The 20,959-nt window shown below is 37.3% G+C and overlaps 2 protein-coding genes across 8 annotated transcripts in view; one reads left to right on the top strand and one right to left on the bottom strand.

The window, feature by feature from the left end:
• The first annotated feature begins 1,048 nt into the window (after positions 1 to 1,048).
• On the top strand, positions 1,049 to 5,947 carry LOC107035630 (protein yellow). Its single transcript, XM_015253141.1, has 6 exons — positions 1,049 to 1,240; positions 2,611 to 2,885; positions 2,985 to 3,190; positions 3,998 to 4,205; positions 4,279 to 4,617; positions 4,894 to 5,947. Exons 2-6 carry the CDS (start codon positions 2,615 to 2,617, stop codon positions 5,103 to 5,105), a joined length of 1,236 nt encoding a protein of 411 aa, XP_015108627.1. The 5' UTR covers positions 1,049 to 1,240; positions 2,611 to 2,614; the 3' UTR covers positions 5,106 to 5,947.
• A 472-nt stretch (positions 5,948 to 6,419) lies between these two features.
• LOC107035629 (GTPase-activating Rap/Ran-GAP domain-like protein 3) overlaps positions 6,420 to 20,959 on the bottom strand; it is a 55,788-nt gene continuing 41,248 nt past the window's right edge. For 6 of the 7 annotated variants that reach the window (XM_015253138.1, XM_015253135.1, XM_015253136.1 and 3 more), the window contains 12 exons: positions 15,215 to 15,281; positions 15,031 to 15,114; positions 14,175 to 14,256; positions 13,852 to 13,970; positions 12,866 to 12,930; positions 12,735 to 12,801; positions 12,554 to 12,656; positions 12,320 to 12,418; positions 11,981 to 12,193; positions 11,196 to 11,473; positions 8,369 to 9,665; positions 6,420 to 7,079 (listed from right to left, as the gene is read on the bottom strand). In XM_015253138.1, coding sequence (XP_015108624.1) covers positions 6,832 to 7,079; positions 8,369 to 9,665; positions 11,196 to 11,473; positions 11,981 to 12,193; positions 12,320 to 12,418; positions 12,554 to 12,656; positions 12,735 to 12,801; positions 12,866 to 12,930; positions 13,852 to 13,970; positions 14,175 to 14,256; positions 15,031 to 15,114; positions 15,215 to 15,281 — 2,722 coding nt within the window. In that variant the 3' untranslated portion in view covers positions 6,420 to 6,831. The remainder of the gene's footprint in view (positions 7,080 to 8,368; positions 9,666 to 11,195; positions 11,474 to 11,980; positions 12,194 to 12,319; positions 12,419 to 12,553; positions 12,657 to 12,734; positions 12,802 to 12,865; positions 12,931 to 13,851; positions 13,971 to 14,174; positions 14,257 to 15,030; positions 15,115 to 15,214; positions 15,282 to 20,959) is intronic. The other variant, XM_015253137.1, reaches the window with a different exon arrangement.

Below are 20,959 nucleotides of genomic sequence, written 5' to 3' on the forward strand. Positions count from 1 at the left end.
CTCGCCTGGGAAAATAATTTTTATCATTTTATTTCTCATTTCAATGATTTTCCAACAATCTCGTCTCCTGCGAATCGATTATTCTGTAATTGTACTGCTGTAATCACGCAATCGGGATTTAATCATCGAGTCACGTATGCAGAGAGTTGCGATGGTCAGGATCAGGTCTGTGGCAGTCGCAGTGGTTGTTAATGACAAGATTCTGACTTCGAAAAAAATAAATAAAATGCAGAAAGCACCCCAGGGGTGACACGTGCCTCGGGAAATAATCGTGTTTGTTGGAGAAACATTGAATGTACTTCCGCTGACCGGATGACTTTATTTAACTCCGTTAATAACGTAACGTTGCGATGAGGATTTTTTCAAACGTCTCATTCACGAATAATTTTAATAAAAATGGGTAAATTCATCTGTGATTAGATAAAATGGTTTTTACGATTCGGACTTTATTGTTCATTAATTATTCATTAAATTACTTGATAATCTCTTTTTCATTTTTTTTCAAACCATATCAAATGAAAAATCAGTCATTACAAAACAGCCGCCAGCGTAGGCTCAAAGAAAGTTCTAACGCCCAATGAAAAATATTGGAAAACATCTCAACGAAAAAAAAAAGATTAAAGTCCTTGCGCCCCCTCACCAGATTTTTCCGCCGGAAATTTAAATATCAAACTCCGACATCAAAAACCCCGAAATAAAACTCTGAAACAATTTAAAAAAAGATTGCGATAAAACATCAAAGTGTGACCTTTGCTTCAGGTTTCCCTCGATACAAGCTTCATGCAAATGACTCCCTCGATGAGACATATCCCCACGACGATAGGATGTGCTCGAGGAACAATGGACCGGGAAAAGCCTTCCTGCAGAGGCCCGCGAGTCATTCCTCCAGTAATAAATTTCATTTCCAATTAAACAATTAAACCAGCAGGTGTATATCCCTGAAATTTTCAAACCTCATCACTCACCGCTCGCATCAACGAATTCACTAGCCTCGGCGAAACAAAAAATTACCATAATCACGGTAATTTGAGGTTTGACAGTTGACAGGATCAGCCTGTTTACTGATAGATCAAACAAGAGAATTCATCGTGAAAAATGGGTATAATTCTGGCCGTTGCCGGCCGAGAGGACAGCAGACTAATGCCCACTGGCTATATAAGAGACCCATGTATCCGAGTGAATAACGTCATTCACGGTTAAGCCGTTCTCCAAGCAGTACCTGTTCTCTTTGGACTGAACTGTGAGTACGAAGGTTTTGACATTCTTTAAAAATAATGTGTAATTAACAATCTCTACTTCATCCGACCTTCATCTCAGCAAATCCTTCGGGGACATTCGAGTGGGAAAATTTACATAAAACAAAATATATTTATTCAATATATTTTCATGCAAAATATATTCAAAATCCTCTCCTTTCCCCAATGCATTTTTCGCATAATCAGGATGAGATAAAATCTAATGGCAATCGACAGTTATTCTCCGAGAACAGTTACGAATAATTTATTCTGTCATTTGTTGTTTGAAGTAATTGTTTCCTCGCTCTGTTTCATTGAGGAAACGATTGTCGATAGTTGACAAATCCTCGAGATTCATTCAATGTCAAATATTGGTCGTTGACATGAATGCGCATGCCTTCACAAAATCACTCGATCGTAATGAGGGAATTGTAATTGTTCGTGCATATTTCCGCACTCGAGACGACAATTTTTAAATGGAGAAAGTGTCCTCGGGTGTTACAAGAGCACCGAGCTGTTGCCAAATACTTTCCCGTCTCTTCTTCAACGCTCCTCCAATATTCAAATCAAGGTGTTTTGTTGAGTACGTAAATGTGGGATTCAATGGATCAGCTGGGATTTTTCACGGTGTTTTCATCAGCGGAGTTTAAAACTTGTTGACCTTGTTCAGAATTAATACCGGGCTCGGAGGATACATGGGTTAAGTACTTACATCAATATTCTTGACCTTATTTTGGAGATTCTCAAGGGGCAGGCAATATTTCTGGAAAATTCTTGAGAAAATCCATTTATCACCGAAGTTTAGACTCATTTATCGGCTTCGTCGCTTCGTCTCGATCCCGATTCATCAAGTTTGCGCTATTCATCATTGAAATGTCTTTGTTAAACCGTTGGGACAAAAAATGGAATAATCTCTCGCATGCAATAATTACGAGTTGAGTCATGAATGGCTTGAATTTGTTTTCAACTATGAAAAAAGGTAGCGTGTGTGTCTCACAATGGAGTAATACGGGTGTGGCAGGACGATTGGTTGACACAAAGGCCCGTATGTGCGAACAATGGCCTTTCGTTCCTACGTGCTGCTTCCAGAACGTTTGATGACAAAATCGAAAAGGGAAATAATGAGCACAACGCAAATCCAACTAATTAAGCCCCGGGAATAAATCGCAATTGTTTTCAATCGTCAGTAACTCCCATTGGCAGAGTGAAAATTGAATTCTTTTTTCATTTTCCAGCCTGAAAAAATATCTTCAAAATGAGTTGTGACTCACTCCAGTCACATCATTTGATCAGAAGATATCAATAAATTTATTTTAATTAAAATAAGTATTTTCAGGTTTTTTTGTCCCATTTTAATATAAAAAAATATTCTCAGGAAGATGAAAATGTGGTGCCTACTGATGCTCCTCGCGACAACGGTCGCAGCGGACCCGTTTGAAACCATAGCCTCATGGAAAAAGGTTGACTACAATTTTCCAAATGACGCGTTGCGAAAAACTTACGCAGCATCAGGCGATTACATACAGGATAACGTTGTTCCCCTTGGGTTAAATGTATGGGGTGACAAGCTCTTCATCACGGTGCCAAGATGGAAGAAGGGAGTACCAGCCAATTTGAATTACATCAGCTTGAGTGAAGCCGCAGCAGCCAGTAATATTTATCTCCGAGCATTAATTCAACATACAATTTTCAATCTTTATCTGGGATCAGGCGTCGTTAATTATTGTACCCCTCTATTTTCTGCTTCAGAGAATTCATCGCTGTTACTCAATCCCTATCCCGACTGGGAGTCCAATGATGTTCATTCACCTGACGCTATTGTTAACATCCTGAGAGTGAGGATTGATGCTTGCGATAGAATGTGGGGCATCGATAGCGGGGTTGATGATATCCTTGGGGAGTTCAACCAGGTTCACCCGAAGAAACTCATTGCTATCGATCTCAAAACGAACAAGGTTCTGATTTTTTTTTATCCTAAAGTGCAGAGAAAAGGAAAAAAATCCCTTTTTTATTGGTTTCAACGGGACGCGCAATTCAGAAGTTATTCATTTTTGAAAATTTAATATTGAGGGCTCGGTAGGGCAATGAATTTTGATAGAAGTGCTGCGGAATGTAACTAAAGTTTAGAGAAAATCCCAGCGAAATGGCTGGAAAATTTGATTTGATTTCTATTGAAATTTCTTAGTTTTTGATCGATTTTATTGAAAAACTCTCCAACGTCACTGCATATTTTTTTTCAGCAGGAAAGTGCAACGAAAAATATGTCGTTAACTATTTTATTTTGAAGATAACTATCGGCGTTTATTTAGACTGTACAATACTTGATAATTGATTTGATATCGAGCGTGACAATCTATACTGAGAAAAGAATTTCCTTTGTCAAGTACATTTACTTGCCACAAGTAAATGTATGTAAATATCTGCATAAGACATGTGTAAATTTTCTTGTAGTTAGTAAATATACTCAACAAAAGCTTTTTTTCTCAGTGTAATGATCCTCGCTGGCGAATATAAATATAATAAAAGGTAGCTCGGCAGACTGACGTCTGGAAAAAGTTCAGGTAGCTTGTAGTATCCTCTTTGACGAGTGAGCGATTACTGTCCTCCGCCGACCCTTGGGTCACGTATATGTCCCCTAGACATCTCCTCTTGTGACTTTCGAATTTTCAAAAGTTTACAGCCAATATCTTACAGACATGTAATGTCACAACCATTGTTCGAATAATTCCATAAAATAGCATACCAAATCCCGCTCGTTCCAGATTATCCTCAGTTACACCCTCAAAGAGAGCGATATCAAGCCGAACACCTTCTTCGCCGACACTGCGATCGATGTTGACCCGAAAAATTGTGACGACGCTTATGTATACAACTCTGACCTTGGTGCTAATGGACTCGTCGTTTACAGTCTGGCTAAGAATGACTCATGGCGAATCGAGCATAATTACTTCCACATGGATCCACTGAATGGTAACAGCATTGAACTTTAGTTCTGGTTACCTTTGTAACGAATATTTTAACACCCTTTCATCACGTAATCCAGGTGAGTACAATGTCAGTGGGCTGACCTTCCAATGGACAGACGGTATGTTCGGAATGGCCCTGAGTTCACCGAGAGAGGACGGCTCCAAAACCCTCTACTTCCACCCGATGTCCAGTATTCATGAGTTCTCGGTTTCAACTAGTCTATTGAAGAATCAAACTGCTCTCGCCGATTCTCATTACTGGGAGGAGTTTCATGTTGAAGGGAACAAAGGACCGAAGACCCAGGGCACTTCTTCGGCTATTGATACGGAAACGGGAATTATTTATTTCACTCAGGTCAACAAGAATTCAGTGGCCTGTTGGGATACACATGAGAAACTGAATCCCGAGACTTTCCGTAAGTTTTAAATTTCATTTGAAAACATAAACTATTTAAATAGGGAAATCCTTCAAGTTTATCGTCAATTATCCTATGCAATACTAATAGGGACATTTTTAAAAATATTCTTTTCAATTATTTTGAAAAAATATATGTCGGAAAAAACTATCTTTTATCATTCTAAAGATTAAGAAAATATCTTCGAAAGTAAACAAATTATAGGATGCAAATATTAGTTCTGAAATATTCCCTGAATCACACTAATAATTGATTCACGACGAATCCTATTTGCAGGTGTCGTAGCGCAGGACGATAACGACCTGATATTCCCCAATGACATAATCATCGACCCAAAGACGAGAAAATTCTACTGCCTCTCCGACAATTTACCAGTTTTCATCTACAGCAATTACAATTTCGAGGAAACCAACTTCAATATTCACAGCGCGTCATTGGATGACTTGACGGCAGCCTGTCGTGCACAAATCGAGCGCAAAGATGAATAATCATCATTTCGCGGGGGTTACCAACAACTTCAGGGAGTCGAACAACAATGAGCGTTAATTGTAGTCATTTGTAGGCTCGTAAGTTAGTTTATCTGTTTCACGTTACTTTTTTTTCCTCTTTTTTAACATTAAAAAATGGCTCCAGCTGTTAATCCCGGAATATCCTGGACTGTACATTTATGGCGGCTCGTTTCCCGGGTATTCTTGGTAGAAAACGGCCAGAGTTGTAATAAAAAATGATGTAAGAAAGAAAAACGGATTCCGGGGAAAGTTATGTCACCTGGGGAGTATCTGGAGCTGGATTGAGGGCATGAATTTTTTATCATCCGGTTAATGATGCAAATATAACGGGGATGAATTTTTCACTCACAATACCGGCGACGGAGGTACTCGGGTCTATCCTGAATTCATTATTAATAGTTTACCCCACGTAGACTGTATTCATATAAAAATGAACAGGAAACGGCAATTGCATTATAAAAACTTGAAAACATTGTGCAAGATAAGAAATGTGAATAATAAATAGATTGAAGGAAATGGAAAAAGAAGCAAAAATAATAACGAATAGGTAAAGAGAAAGTGCCGACTGAAAAGAAATCAACAAATAAACAGAAATACAGAGTCGAGTGGGGCGATGAGAACGAAACAGAATTTTCTACTCCGACACTTCCAGCTGATACATCTCAATACAATCATTGCGCATGAAATGACACTACTAAATGACATTCCCATGGAGGTAAATTTCTTTCTCCCGTCGATTTTGCAATTGGAGTGAAGAAAAAGAGGAATGAAGTTGATGCAATGTGAGAAGATAATCAGATTAATTATACCCCTAACTCAAATTGACACGCGTTTAATATGGATAAACACCACGTACCCTCGATTGACATACGGGTCATCACGTTCACGTAACCAATCACCCCCTGACGCACGATAAGCAAGGGTTGTCGTTACGTCACCTGCCCCCCGACCAAATATAATTCCAGAAGATGAATTTGCTTCGCAACCCAAACACTCCCTAGTTTACACTCAAGTCGTTATGCTAAGCAAGGAGCGAACGACTATTTTGGCAATAAAAAATAACAAGAGAGCTGAGTAAAATGGAGCAGCGTTGATGAAGTTGATAAGACCCGTGGAGAGAAATGCTGAACGCGATACTAGGAGCACACTCCCACGAAGCTAATTTCGGAGCTATTATCCAAAAACTCATAATTGCTACATCTTATCACTCCTGAGATACGCCACATCTATTTCGGGGTGATTTGCCCCGAAAGTTAGGAAAAGGAGGAGTCTAGAGGATAAAAGTTGCAGTGGTTCAGAACATAATTTAAGATTTTTATTCAATAACTTTGTTTCAAGAATCATTTGTCTCAATTTGATTTTTACAATGACACACGACTGATCGTGTAACAATATTTTGTAATTTATAACACATTATCGTGGACAATAGACCTAGACACTTCTAAAAGTAGAATTTTTCTCATTAATCCCCTGTCAACTTTATTTCACCACTTCGATCCAGCAAAACACGTGGCTCAGCGCACTGCGCCATAACATCCACAAGGCGACTGAAAAAACAGAGCCTCATACCTTCAACTTCGCCATTGTCTCGCTGACCATTATGGACGTGAACCGAATCAATTCCGGAATCTCCACATCGGAATGATCGGATAAGGAAGTACCTCCATGTACTTTACGACTGCTCAATCTTTTTTCGTTACCTTCTTTATTTGCTCGGCGTGGATGCCGACGACGCCCCAAGATTTGGCGTTGGACTGCTGCTACACGAACGACTCAGCAATCTGTGTGGCTCGACACTCAGAAAATTCGGATCGCATTGCGGCTGGGCATTCACTATCTCCGGTTCAACCGGACTTGTACAACGTCCTCGATTGCTGGTTTTCGACGTCGGTCTTGAGAGTGTGTGCAGGGGTATTGTGTAGATTCTCAGCGGTTTCCCATCGTTTTGAGAGTCTGGTGAATGTAAGGGGATTACTCATTGGAGTTGAAAAGGAATCAAATAATGTGGAGAGAGTTTAGATTATTGAGGATACAAAACAACCTATTTTACTGCATAATTTTTTTACGTTGTTTTTGTATATGAAGATATCCATCGGAAACGGGAAATTATATATCTATCAAATGTAAAATATCTTGACATTGTGGGAAGCGTCTACTGCGTATTAGCTACTGGGGGAGAAAACTGGAAAACGCGTAGGGTAGAAGACCCTAAAAATGGCCATCCCTAAAACAAAAAGGGGAGCTTTATACTATAAAATCTCACAAAGTGATTTGAGAGTTAAAGTTGACACAAGCTTATGCTAAAGAATGAAGTTACCGCAGAGAATCTGAAAACTTGAGAAAAACCTGGCTTGACAAATGGTGAATGTAAGGGAATTCCTTACTGAAGTTGAAAAGGAATCAAGTGATTTAGAACGGACCATTTTTAATCGTCAATATCTCACGACTAAATACACGATTTCAGTGAGTCAAGTTTCATTTTGAAAGCTGCAAAAATCCTTTAATAAAAAATCCAGTGAAACCTACTTTGAAGCCAATCTATTCGGCGTATTGTGTCATTATATTTTTCATAAATGATGATAGTATACATTAAAGATATTGCGATAATACTTCATTATGGATTGTATATTATACATAGTATATATATTATAGTATAGTATTATTGTAATATCTTTAATGTATGCTGTCATCATTTACAAAAAAATCTAATGACAATACACTGAATAGATTGGCTTCAAAAAAAGTCACACTGAATGTATTAGACATAAAAAAATAGAACAGATTTCTAAAACGGTCCCTTCGGAAACTTTGATATCAACTTCAGAAATCTAATATAAGATTATTCACTACAACTGATATATGTTAAGCCCCATCGCAAGTTATTGACGATAAAAAAACAACCCATTTCACTACATGATTCTTTACATCGTGTTTATATACGAAGATATCTATCGGAAAGGGGAAATTATATATCTATCAAATGTAAAACATCTTGACATTGTGACCAGTGTCTACTGCGTATCAGCTACTGGGGGGGACAACTCAAAAACACGTAGGGTAGAAGACCCTAAAAATGGCCATCCCTAAAACATAAAGGGGAGCTTTATACTATAAACTCCCACAAAGTGATTCGAACGTAAAAGTTGACACAAGCTGATACTAAAGAATGAAGTTACCGCAGAGAATCTGAAAGCTCGAGAATCCCCTTAACTTCTATAATAGCATTATTTAAAATAACTCACTCGACAAACTAGACTGTGAAGACGGTGGACTCCCACTCCTGTCCTCCTTATCCTTGGTATCAACCCGTATCCTCTCGCACTTGGCCAAAAATTCCGGTGCAGTTGTAGCAAAATAAATATCCCTCTTGGAGCTGATAAGCGTTAAATTGGGCATTGCAATAGTATGAACAAGATTACCATTAATAATTAACCGTATTTCCATAGTATCAGCAGTGAATGCGATAACATATGGAAAGGCACATGCAACAGCTATCGGTACTGAATTCCAATTGAAATCAAACTCGGTGGAGGCTGCACTCTCCTCCGATAATTTTTGAAAATGACAAGTATTATTGTAACAAAGTAACACTTCAGGCTCCTCGTCCTCCCTCAGATCGAGCGCCGCTATAATATGTGGCTTCATCGAAGCCTCAACATGAAGTGATCTTGTTGCACCATCAACTGAAATAAGTTCAAAATGATGTCGTAGACCGCAGCAGAGTAGCCACTCATTACCACCCTCTGTGCTCTCAATGATTGTCACGATATTCGGTGGCTCAGAGGCATTGTACTCTTTAATAAGTAAAAACCCATCAACAGTGTCTGTGTCAGCTGCTGAACACCATGTTGTCCAGGCTGCATTGTGCTTCCACTGGAGTAAAGTTAATCTTCTGCCCACAGCAACACACATACGTAAATGTGAACCCCCGGGTCTTGTTAAACTGTACAAATGACAACCACGTGTTCTCTCTAATTTTCTCTCCTTAACGTGAGAGCGTGTCCTTGTAATCTGCGGTCTTGGTGTTGACGCGTGTGTACCAAAGCTGTCCAACTCCTCGTCGTCCTCTTCAAACGAATAATCATCGATGGTGTGCGCCTCGTCACCGTCAAGTTCGCTCAATCTGTAAACGTGTACACCACACTCCTTTCCTTTGTCACCAGCTCGGAACAGCAGTATACCGTGCTGCTCAACGACATCAAGCTGCTTGATAAGTACAGTCCTGTCGAATAGCATTTTATTCTCCATTCCGTCCTCAACGAGAAATGTACCATTTTCCGTGGCAAGAACCAATTTATTCTCTGACCATATGTCACCGCATACAACTTCGTGTGAAAAATCGGGGTAGATGCAGCGGGGCTCCCAGGGTCGGGGCTTCAGTGGGCCGACAGTTGCCAGTGAAGTTGGCGCTAGACCTCGAACGATAGCTTCAAGTTTTAGTGCCTGGCCAACTCTAACCATTTCCACAACACGTGTTTCCTCTCTCCTTCTTCCTGGTGTTTCAACCACATCCGACAATGCACGTCTATTCAGCATACTCTGTAGGCATTGTTGTACAAAATTATTATCGTTATTAGGCCAATCAATATATTATCGTCTATCTATTGGTGTCGGCGGGGGTTGGAGGGGGGGGGGTTATTAATTGATCATGTGTAAGCGTAACAGGGCTCTCGGTATTTGATAATCCAGTGATAAAGTTTATCGCACATCTGGACGTGTCGGTTTTCAAATAATGGTGTATTTTCGTTGGATATGTTTGTGGGACAAGGGCAGAGTGGCTATTAATTGTACGGCTATTGTTGACAATGCTCGGAGAGAAAAATACGGGAAAAATTGTGTCGCTTGCTTTTCCGTTATCATCTGGTGTGACCTTCTAATTTGTATTCTTTTTCTCGTTCGTTTCTCATTTTTGGAGGAAGTAGTACGAACCGTCAGTTTGAGGAAATGCGAGTAATCGCCGGAGGTTGGGTTTGAACGGGGTTGTCCTCTGTCTATTTTCTTCACAGTCCAGAAAAGATATGAAGTAGGAGGAATCAAAATTATGTGATTAGGCTTTACAACAGAGCTTGGGCAAATTTGTAAAGTTCTAGGTATGTGGTGTGAATGCCGGGCATGAGGAGTTAAATTCGGTTCAAATTCTTTCTGTAGTTATTAGGTATTAGTTATGAGACCCATTGAAACAAGTTTATACACAGAGAGAAATATTCAGTAAAAATTACGGAACAATTCACGCAATCCGCAATGGGGAATCATTTTCCGGCAATTTTTATAGGAATGGAAGAGAGGAAATTTGAAACGTTCAGTGAATTCTCAGGTTCATCACCGAACAAAGTACGAAATTGTCACGTAATTTTTCCCGAAGGAATAAAAACTTACAGAAACTTGCCGACTTATTATGCCTCCAAAATAAAAAATTCGTGAACGTTCAACAATTTTTATGAAGCTGGTGAGTTGTCTCTACATTCCGTTCCGTAAAGTTTCTCAATCGTTGGGGAAAAATTACGGAACGACTTGGTGTCCCCACAGCGGTGAGTCATCAGACGGGTGGTTAATTTTTACGGAACAAATCGTAGAATTTACGTGGCGATTCGTACAATTTCAGTTCTCACTCACACTTTTTATTGAATTTTACTTCATTCGCGGATTACGTTTCGAAACGTAATTTTCACGTTTTTTTCTGGTAATTTTTATTGAATTCTAACCTCCGTGTTGACGGAATTATCGATCAATAATGACTTTGATCATGTTCTGTCGCATTGTCCAAAATATGAAAATCGAATTGTTCTATGCCCTTGACATCACTCTAAAAAGATATTTAAAAAATCGATAATAAGAGAAAATAATTAAAATGGTTAAATAATTTTAATAATTTTAATAATTAAATCATTAAATTATTAAATTAATAATTAATTAATTAATAATAGGTAATAATTGATTAATAATTAATTTATTATTTAATTTTAATAATTAAATCATTAAATTATTAAAATTGCAAATTTTCCAGATTTTTCTCTCCTCGCAGACGTACAAATGTACCTCTACGTGTATTCTGTATATTTGCTTACGTACTGAACTTACGTTCCCCTTGGCGTCCTGAGTGTGCTCCTGGTACAAATCACGGAGGAGTGCGTCCAGGGTGCGCTCCCTCTTCCGTGAAAACGTTGGTGTGTCGAATGTGGCTTTCTCACCGTTAATGAGTTTCACGAGGAGAAATTCACGGAAAATGTAAGGGTCGTCGAACACCGGTGGACAGGGCAAACTTGGACCGAACAGGGGAACACTCTCATCACAGTATATCGCTATTCGCCAGCGGTCGTTCTCCTCGCTAGTTACCACCGCAAAGACATCTGCAAGTTTAATCGGTGGAATTGAATTTCACTTGATGAATCGAAATGGCATGGTATTCTCGGAAGGGGAAACTGTTGGGGGTGAATTCGAATTCTCGTTGTATTACTTATGAAGCGGAAGTGAAGTCACCCCTATGTTTCGCAATTTTTCATCTTCTTGTAAAAATATTTATCTTCTTCATTCACTTGGTGAATCCTCGTTATGATACTGATGTTTATTAACGTTGAAAATGACAAAATTGATGTTCATTAATTTTTCCAAATTGCATATTCCATTTTTTTGTATTTTATAATGAATAGAAAATTGAAATTTATCAAGTAAAATAGATAATACATTGATTGTTCACATTTAAAATTCAATCTTCCATTAAAAAATGACTGTGAATTGAAAAAATATCAACGAATATCAGACTTCATCCCACGGAGTGATCAAATAAGACTGAATATTACATAATGCACCCATCAATTTAGTCATTTATTTAAATTTGATTGAATTAAAAGACTCACGAGTAAATTGACTCCTTATGCAGTTCGGATTGAACGTCTCCAAGACGGACGGATCATCCGAGTATATGATATTTACAATGTCATTGCCAATGTGCCTCTTCCTCTCCAGTTGTTGCGGATTGTCCTTAGAATGAGGTAATATCGTGCTCACGTGGTACATGACCTCGTGACCAGCATATACCGTGTAAACGCTCTCTTTGCCCGTCATATCACCTGCATATTTGAAGTGATAAAAAACGAACAAATGTGAGATGTCACACGACAGAAGTCAACTATCGATGGAATTTTCGGGCTTTTTGTCTTCTTTATGACGAAAAATAAGTCAAATGCATGCTTCACCTTTGATGTCTAGACCACCTCTGTACTTGTCCCAACCCTTGAGGCGTATCCTCTCCCCCAGAATCTCCAAGAACCTCTCGAAGCCCGGACTCGCTCTCTCTGAAAGCAAAAAATGGATCGATTAGGTCTCCTTCGCACTCTCGTCGCTCCGTCGAAGGTGCTCTGAATAAATGGCTCTTTTCAATTTTTCCATTTTTTATCGCAACTTTTCTACACGTGTGTGTGGATAAGTACCATTGGACAGCATCTCATCGTCGGTTGTCTGGCCCTCCCGGGCGTATATAACACCGAATTTGAAATTCACAGAGCCCTCTTGTTCTTCCAGCAGGAGGAGATCCTGGGGGAGAGGAAATTTGATGAATAACCGACCCTTGAGGGTGCGAAAACATCACGCGCAAATTTTTTTTTCCTTTACCTTCTGTATCTCCGGGGAAAATATCTCGCGTGGTGCTTTGTCAAATTTTTCTATTCCAAAGAAATTACTGAAAATTATGGGAGGCACTCATTATTTCTTACGTCGGGAGGGGTTTTAGGGGTCTCACGTACCTCAGTATTTGCTTCACTGTCATTGATTTGTTGGAGGAGTAAGGGAGAGATATCTTCTGCGCGCCCTGAAATTTTTTGGATGAAGAAAATTTGAATTTTTTCCGCGTTTTTGGAATGAATTTGTAATAAATGAATTGAGGGGGAGCTCGAGGGAGGCTTGGGGAGAAGGGTCATGAGGGTCATAATCTTATGTGTCCGACATTTATAGAGGCAAAACTCAAGAATAAAGTCAGAATTTTCAGAATTTATGCGGAAAAACGTCAACGTCAATGATGATATTCCTTATTAATTTATAAATATCATCTGTAAACTCATTTCTACAATTGGTATATCCTATATTCCATTTAGATTAAATGAAATCCGACACCCGAACGATCCCGGAGGGGCTGAGCCCCCCGGAATTGACGAGGGACGCGAGTGGGGGGCGCAGCCCCCTCGCACTTAAATCCTATTAATCTGAGAATATTTTTGGACGTATTACCACAATTTTTAGTTGTATTATCAGCAGAAATTCTTCTTTCTATACGACTCTTTCTGTTGAGATATTTTATATAGGAATTTCTCGAAATGAACTTTCCTTATTTTTTCGTTAAAAAAATCCAACAAAAAACTTGAAAAGTTTGAGCCGAGGAATTTTGTATCAAATTCGTTAGGCTTTATTATAAAATTCTCCGTACGGAAATAGTGGTCTCTAGGGTCAGGATCATGTGGGTCAGAATTTTGAATGTTCACTATTCATTTATTTATGTAAAAAAACGAACGTAAATTATGGTATTCCTCATTCATTTATAAAATATCCTCTGTAAACGCACTTTTACATTTGCCGCACCCTATATTCCATTTAAATTGATGGAAAATATCAAATGTAACACCCGAATGATCCCGGAGGGGCTGAGCCCCCCGGAAATGCCGAAGGACGCAAGCGGAGGGCGCAGCCCCCTCGCACTTAAATCTTATTAGTCTCAGAATATTTTTAGATATCTTACCGTTCGCCTCCACAGAATGACCCGATAATGAGGTACACATTGATCCCCTCCGTCGCTTAATACAACAGACAGGAATAGCGGGTTTCTCTCGTGATCCGACGCCACGTAATTCTGGTGAACTGATTAAAGAAGAAAAAGCAAGTGGGTAATTCCGCACTTTTCGGGACATGACGCAGCTATTCGGATGCAAAGAGAAGTGTCAAGTACAGAGATCTTATGGATTCGATTTGCATGGGTTTAACATTGAAAAACATAATCTCATTTCCGGTGATGGGTACGTCCTGAAAGTTTAATCCAAGTCCCACGGACATTTTCGTACTCACGCTTTCCCAGGAAATATTTGAAGTACCAACGGGTCTGATATTCGGGATTCTCGAGGACTGGTGTACTGGGTGAGCCGAACATCTGTTGAAATTTAATTCACGAAAGTTTAGAAGTTTTGGGGGTTGTGTTTCAAGGAAAGTATCCTTGGGGTTCTTAATTGGCTTTGAGCGGAAAAAATTTACATGTGCAGAAACTTGTAACAATATTATTTTAAATAATAGAATGACAAAAATCTCACAGGAAGACCTAGTGAATTAGATCACTAATTTTTAAAGGCAGCGTCTATTCGCAATTTCAATTGAACGCCTGAGTTGTAGACCCGAGTTTGTAGCAGCGATGTCAGGCAAGATAGGAATGTTTTTTTGGGCTCAAATGAAAGAGCGGGTCGAAGAATGGCGTACTAGAGCCTCTAAACATGACAAATGTCTCTAAAGATGATGTCTGTTTTCAATTGAAAAGCAGAGTTGTGACAACATTGTCTAGGAGGACAATGGGGTCTAGGAGTATGTATAGAACATTGGGGTCTAGGAGTCTCCTCTGGTTTAAAACCATCTTTAGAGGCATCAGCACGCCATTTCTCGACCCGCTCTTTCATTTGAGCCCAAAAAAACATTTATATCTTGTCTGACGTCTCTGCTACAAACTATAGCAAAGAAACCAGAGAGGTGTAGGTGTAGGTGGAGAGGTGGAGTTCTCTGATCGAATATGTTGAATCTACAAAAGATATTCGGATATCCTTAAAATAGTGTAATAACGGAATAAAATGTCAATTCTATTAAAATCCGATGAAATACGAAACCGAACGAAAAACACTTGTTCATTTATAATCCTCTAATTAATGAAATAATTGTTCACCTCTTCTTTTTCCCCGGGTGAATCGCCATTCTCCACCCTGAATCTCCTCCCATTCTCCATACCATCCTGTTCAATTTGTGGCAGCTATAATGTAATACCCCGGGGAATACCGGGGTAAACAGCAAGTTAATTTTAGTCTAGAAATGGAGTTGTGTTTGTTGCTCCGGAGTTGTTTGAATTTTACCATTTCAACGCTGCCATAGCACCGTCGGGATAGAACTCCTCGTCGTGAGGTCGTGTCGGTTGATGATCTGCAAATAAAAAGGTGGGGGGGAGGCATTAGTTGGAACTTTCTACTTGGGGTAATCCGTTTAGAGTGGTAAACATTCAGACTCGGGTTTTCGTTTATAAATTGACACCCACTCGGAAAGTTCGGTCATTAATTGGGGTGGAGTCGTAACCACTGAATGCTAATTTGGACTCCAACTTTTTGGGTTGTTATTAAAATATCAGGGGCAGGTTGGAACCTTGATTAACATTTTCAGCTTTTGAATTATTCTGGATTAAATGGAAGAGGTAATTTTTTTTCTTTTGCGAGTGCTCAGGATTTAGCGAGGAAGGATCATGAAATTTAGAGTTTTTGTATTACTGGAAAATAAGAATTCTTTAATTTAATTTAATTTTCAGTGCACATGAATTTTTTAATTAAAAATTGTCGCGTTGAATCAATTTATTTGTGGACAAAAAAGAAAGTTTCCACCAAAACATGATAGCTTTTGGAGTAGTAATCGTTCTCGTGAGACATGTATATGTCTCTCGGGTAAATACATTCGTTCCACAGAGAATTATTTGAGGCTCCGGTTTTATCAAGTGAATGTTAGTGAGTAGTGTATGTCTTTGTTCAATAAATACTTATAATTTCCATGGAACAAATGATAATTTCAAGAGGAAACTACAATTTTCTTGCCGAAAACTGTGTTACTGGCAACACTAAATAATTTCGAGGGGTATTTTTTTATAAATATCACCTGTGGAATTCTCTCAGATCAAATGATTATCGTAGAATATATATATATAAATATTTTTTCCTGCCAACAGTTGGAATTCTTCTAGGGATATTTCTGATGATCACGACAAAAATTTAATTTTTGTAAAAGATATTAAATTTTTTTCTATGAAGTTGGTTAATTTCCCTCAAGTAAATCTGTTCTACTTCATCAAATATTTCTATTAATTTTCAGTCAATAATTGAACTAAAATTGAGTAGTGAAGTGGCCAATCGGTTTAAGTCAACGTACCTCCCAGTTGAGTTTTTGTTGAATAACTCGGAATTTAGGAAAGATAACGAAATTTTTGTCAAATCTTTTTCGATAGGGTTTATTTTTCTCTACAAAAAAGATTTCAAGAAAATTTCGCTGACTCCTTTAGAATTTGAGATATTCATCGAAAACTGACGCTAGAATGGAATTGAATTAAACCAATTCAAATTTCACTAAACTTCAATTTTTTTTAACATTTTTTTTAATTTAAAAATCAGCATTGCGTTAAGAATAATCAAAAATCTGGGTCTCAATGAAAATTATTGCAAACGTTTACATATTTTCCGGATTTTTCGCCGGAAGATTTCCGTGTCACAGCCGCATTCAGAATTCTCTCTGCTACGCCGGACGCGTAAAATGTCAAATGAATGATAATGCATTTTTCATGTTCATTACTCAAACATTGACAGCAATGTCACGTACAATTCTTCAAACTCAATTGAAAAGTTCAAGTTCACGCTCGAATATTCAGCATTAGCATCCTTGACACGATCTATATGCCCTCTAATTTTCAATATGAGGAGAAAATGTCATGGACGTTTTCATGTTAATTGCCATTCAATTTCTGGGAGTCATGTAACCGATGGAAATTGTCAACTGTGGGCACAAAAATGAGCATGTGAGGTAATTGATGGGAAGGGGTAATGTGGCTGATTAAACGTTGTTAATGACCTCAATTGGCGATCCGACGTCAAATTGTGGTAATATGGAATTTGCGGAGGGATTCGATGGGAGAAAAAATCATATTCTGCAGCTCAAAGTCATAATTTTATCTCACAACCATGAAAAAAAACAAAATTCATTCCCAATTATTAGATTTTTCCATTGAATCAAGCGAGAAAGTTTTAAAAACAACTCGATTCAATTTCGAAACATATTAGTTTTTTTTAATATGTACCTCTCATGAATAAATAATTAAAATAATTCAATATATTTAATATAAAGAAATCAATGAATAAAAAAAAAGATTTCCAGTTTAAAAAAGTGAGCAGTTAATAGTTTAATCAAATTAATTAATACAATACATTAATTTCTACCGTTAATTTTTAATATGATCTCCAATGTTTTGCAATAAAAAATGAACATCAAACTGCAAAAAGTTTCAGTAATAAAATCTCTGCTGAATTAAAATGAAAAAAAATCGCTGAAGTATTCGTTGCACCGTTAAACTCCAAAACATTCCGTAACTGAGGAGACGTAAGGAGCATTGTTATTTTTAGATGCTCTTATTAAAAACCCAGAGGTAATTCGACTGTAAAGTACACCCTGCAGACCCGTGTCGGAGTCAGCCCCTGAGGAGAATTGTTGAAAATACATTTTTCAGGGTAAATGTTCCTCTCTTGTTTTCACGTTAAAAGTTGAAAGTACATGAGGTTGAGGAAGCCATCGAGTTTTAATTAGTCTCCGAGATGTTATGAAAATTCCTATCTGTGAAAGATTTCAGTCGAAAAAAATTTAGGAAGTTATTTAATTTTCTGGGGATTTTTTGGATAATTCAAGAAAATTGTTCTTTTTTCAAAAAAATTGATTCAAAACATTTTCCTTATTTTTCAACAATTACGGCTATGTATCACTCATTTTTATTAATTTATTTTTACTAAGTAAATGAAGGCAGTGAATATTTTTCTAGAATTTCCGGGAGATAAATTCTAGAAAAAAGAGAGAATTCCCCAGTTTCTTGGAAATTTTTTAGAAAATGTCGATTTTTTGCACTCGAAAATAATTTAGAAAATTATTTCATTTTCTTTCAATTATTTAATTTTTCGTTTATAATTACAAAAAAATGTTTACTTTTCTAGAAAATCGATCCATAATACTTCCCTTATTAAAAAAAATTATGGGTATCGATTAGGTCACTGAAAAGTGAAAGGGAATTTTTATAATGCATTTACAACTCTATTAATGTTTAATACATGTGAAACTTGAATGAAGAGAGTGAATTCTTTTCACATTTGTTCCCATGATTTTCGTTTAATTATAAATAATTAAAAATAACAAGTGAAATAATGAATAAAAATAGACATAATGACGAATATACTATATAAATAATAAAGAGAATGAACAAAATTCCCAGTGCATGATTTGAGAGAGTGGTAGAAAATGTGAAAAATATCTGTTCCATTCTCATTTCCAAACAACCAGATATCCTACCATTTTTCTCTCCCATCCAGAACGCCGAATAAAACCGTTTCTCAGCGGTATATACGTTACTCTCGAGTGAAACTCATATGCTCCTCGCGCAATAAATTGGAAAATACACTCCACCGTGACAAATTTTTCATTCCACCCCAAAATGAATGAAAACAGCCTGACTCCCGCAGACACGATAAAATAAATGGGGGTTGATTTATGCCAGTGACCCTTCTCCCCCCGATTTTTCGCCCACGGGATTGTGTTATAAACCCATTGACAGGCACATTTATAAAAAAAAGGGTATTTAAATCGTATAAATTTATCGGCATTTGAGAGTGATCCAGTGATTTATCGACACGCGTGACGTGTTAATTAGAATTCAGAAGTTTTTGTTCATTTTCACCGGCGGTTTTTCTCATTCGATATTCAATACATTTGAATTTAATACCGGAGTTAATTGATGAATAATTAATTACGTGGATGCTTCACGTGGAGTGAATATTCACGGGAAATATAATAAATTGTAATTAATTGTTGACTTAAACAAACGATTCACCAAGTTTCAAAATTATTCTGTTGATTTCTGTCAATTCATTTCGATCGAATGAGATTTTTTTTATTCTAGAGATGATCATTTAACAAAAATATTGTCATTAAGAAATAAAATTAAATATCATCAAATAATTTGATGAATAAGTCTATTTATTTATTTAGGTAATAATTAGTTAATTAACTTTATGGATCTGCAGATGAATAAAAATTAATAATTAACATTAAATTTGTGTACAATACTTTCTGAACTCCGATCATTAATGAAATATGAAAAAATCATAACTGAACATGAAATATGCAATTAATTAATTAATTTAGGAAACATAATCAATTGTAATTAACTCTTGATTTTAACGAACGATTCACCAAGTTTAAAAATTATTCTGTTGATTCGTGTCAATTCATTTAAATCGAATGAAGGATTTTTTTTCCAGAGATAATTATTTAACAAAAATATTGTCATTGAGAAATAAAACTAAACATCATTAAATAATTCGACGAATAAGTCTATTTATTTGTTTATGTCATAATTAATTGATTAATTCTATGGAACTGCACATGAATAAAAAATGATAATTATCATTAAATTTTCGTGCAATTCTTTGTCACCTGCAATCATCAATAAAATATTAACAAAATCGTAACCGAGCATGAAATATTCAATGAATTAATTTGTGAATTTATAACTGAACTTGATTAATGAATTAATCATGTTGTTATTCCAGAGAATATTATTTGACAAAAATATTTTCATTAAGAAATAAAATCAAATATAATCGAATAATGATAAATAAGTTAATTTGCATATTCCTTTAACAATTAATTGATAAATTTTAATGGCCAACATCTGCATAAACAATAATTCTCATTAAATATTCACGCGACATTTCCTCAACTCCAATCACCAGTGAAATGTCAAAAAATTAATAACTGAGCATGAAATGTTCCATTCATTAAAAAATACTCAACGCCTCCGTCCCTCTCGCGCCGGACAATTTTCCGGGCATTTTTTGCTTCACCGCCCTCACTCGAGAGATCGTCACGAAAATATCTGGGTTAATGAGAACTCCATCGGGTCTGTACTTCCGCAGATGGACTACGCGACGATCGTACAGAGGAGCTGGGATAATAAACTTCGGTGAACTCTTGCGTCAACTATCGATTCTTCGGGTAAGGGCCTCCAATATCGCTTCAACTCGCGAAGTTTGTGGGGAAGGAGAGCCGAAGTGGAGTGATACCGTTGTGTGGAGACACTAGTCTTTATGGGGTGACTAATAAAATGCCTGTCAGAGGCGTCACGCGATTTGAAAATTCACCCGGCACTCGTGAAAACCGGAGACAAATCGATTCTCATTCATGGGGTGTTGAGCGGTACAATAACTCGGGGGAAAAGTCGTGACTCCAATGCCGGATGAATCGGTTCGGCCGGGGGGAGGGGGCAGAATGGGGAAAATTACGCGGGTGGGTAACGTACGGATTCAAAGTGGTCGTGATGATTATTACCTCAATAGAGAAGCGGTAAAACGGGTTAAGTCGATTTGACTGCTGGCCAGTTTTACAGTGAATATCGAGGAATCTGAGGCAGATGGCGAAATTTTTGTTATGACCTTTTTTATAGGGCGAATTAAGAGCTACAAAAAAGGTTTTCAGGTAAATTTCGATATCTCCCTTAGATTCGGAGATATTCCTCGAAAACTTGGCCAGGAGCTAAGGAGATTTGAAGCGCTTTTCCGCTTCGCTAGTGAACTTAATAATAATTTCCTATTTTTCTTTAAATAGGACTGAGAATTATTATTATTGAGGATTCCTAACGAGAATAAATACCTGTGATAACTTTGAAACAAGTCATGAGTAGTTTATTAAGACGTTTTTGAAAAATTCACAAAATTGTAATTTTTTTTGAAAATTTGATAGAATTCTAAATTTTTGAGTTGTAGGAAGACGAGAATTACCCAATTTATTTTTATTAGTTGACAAGAACTTTA

Source organism: Diachasma alloeum, unplaced genomic scaffold, assembly GCF_001412515.2.
Source record: "Diachasma alloeum isolate Michigan unplaced genomic scaffold, Dall2.0 Dall_scaffold_00199, whole genome shotgun sequence".
Taxonomy (NCBI): Eukaryota; Metazoa; Arthropoda; class Insecta; order Hymenoptera; family Braconidae; genus Diachasma; species Diachasma alloeum.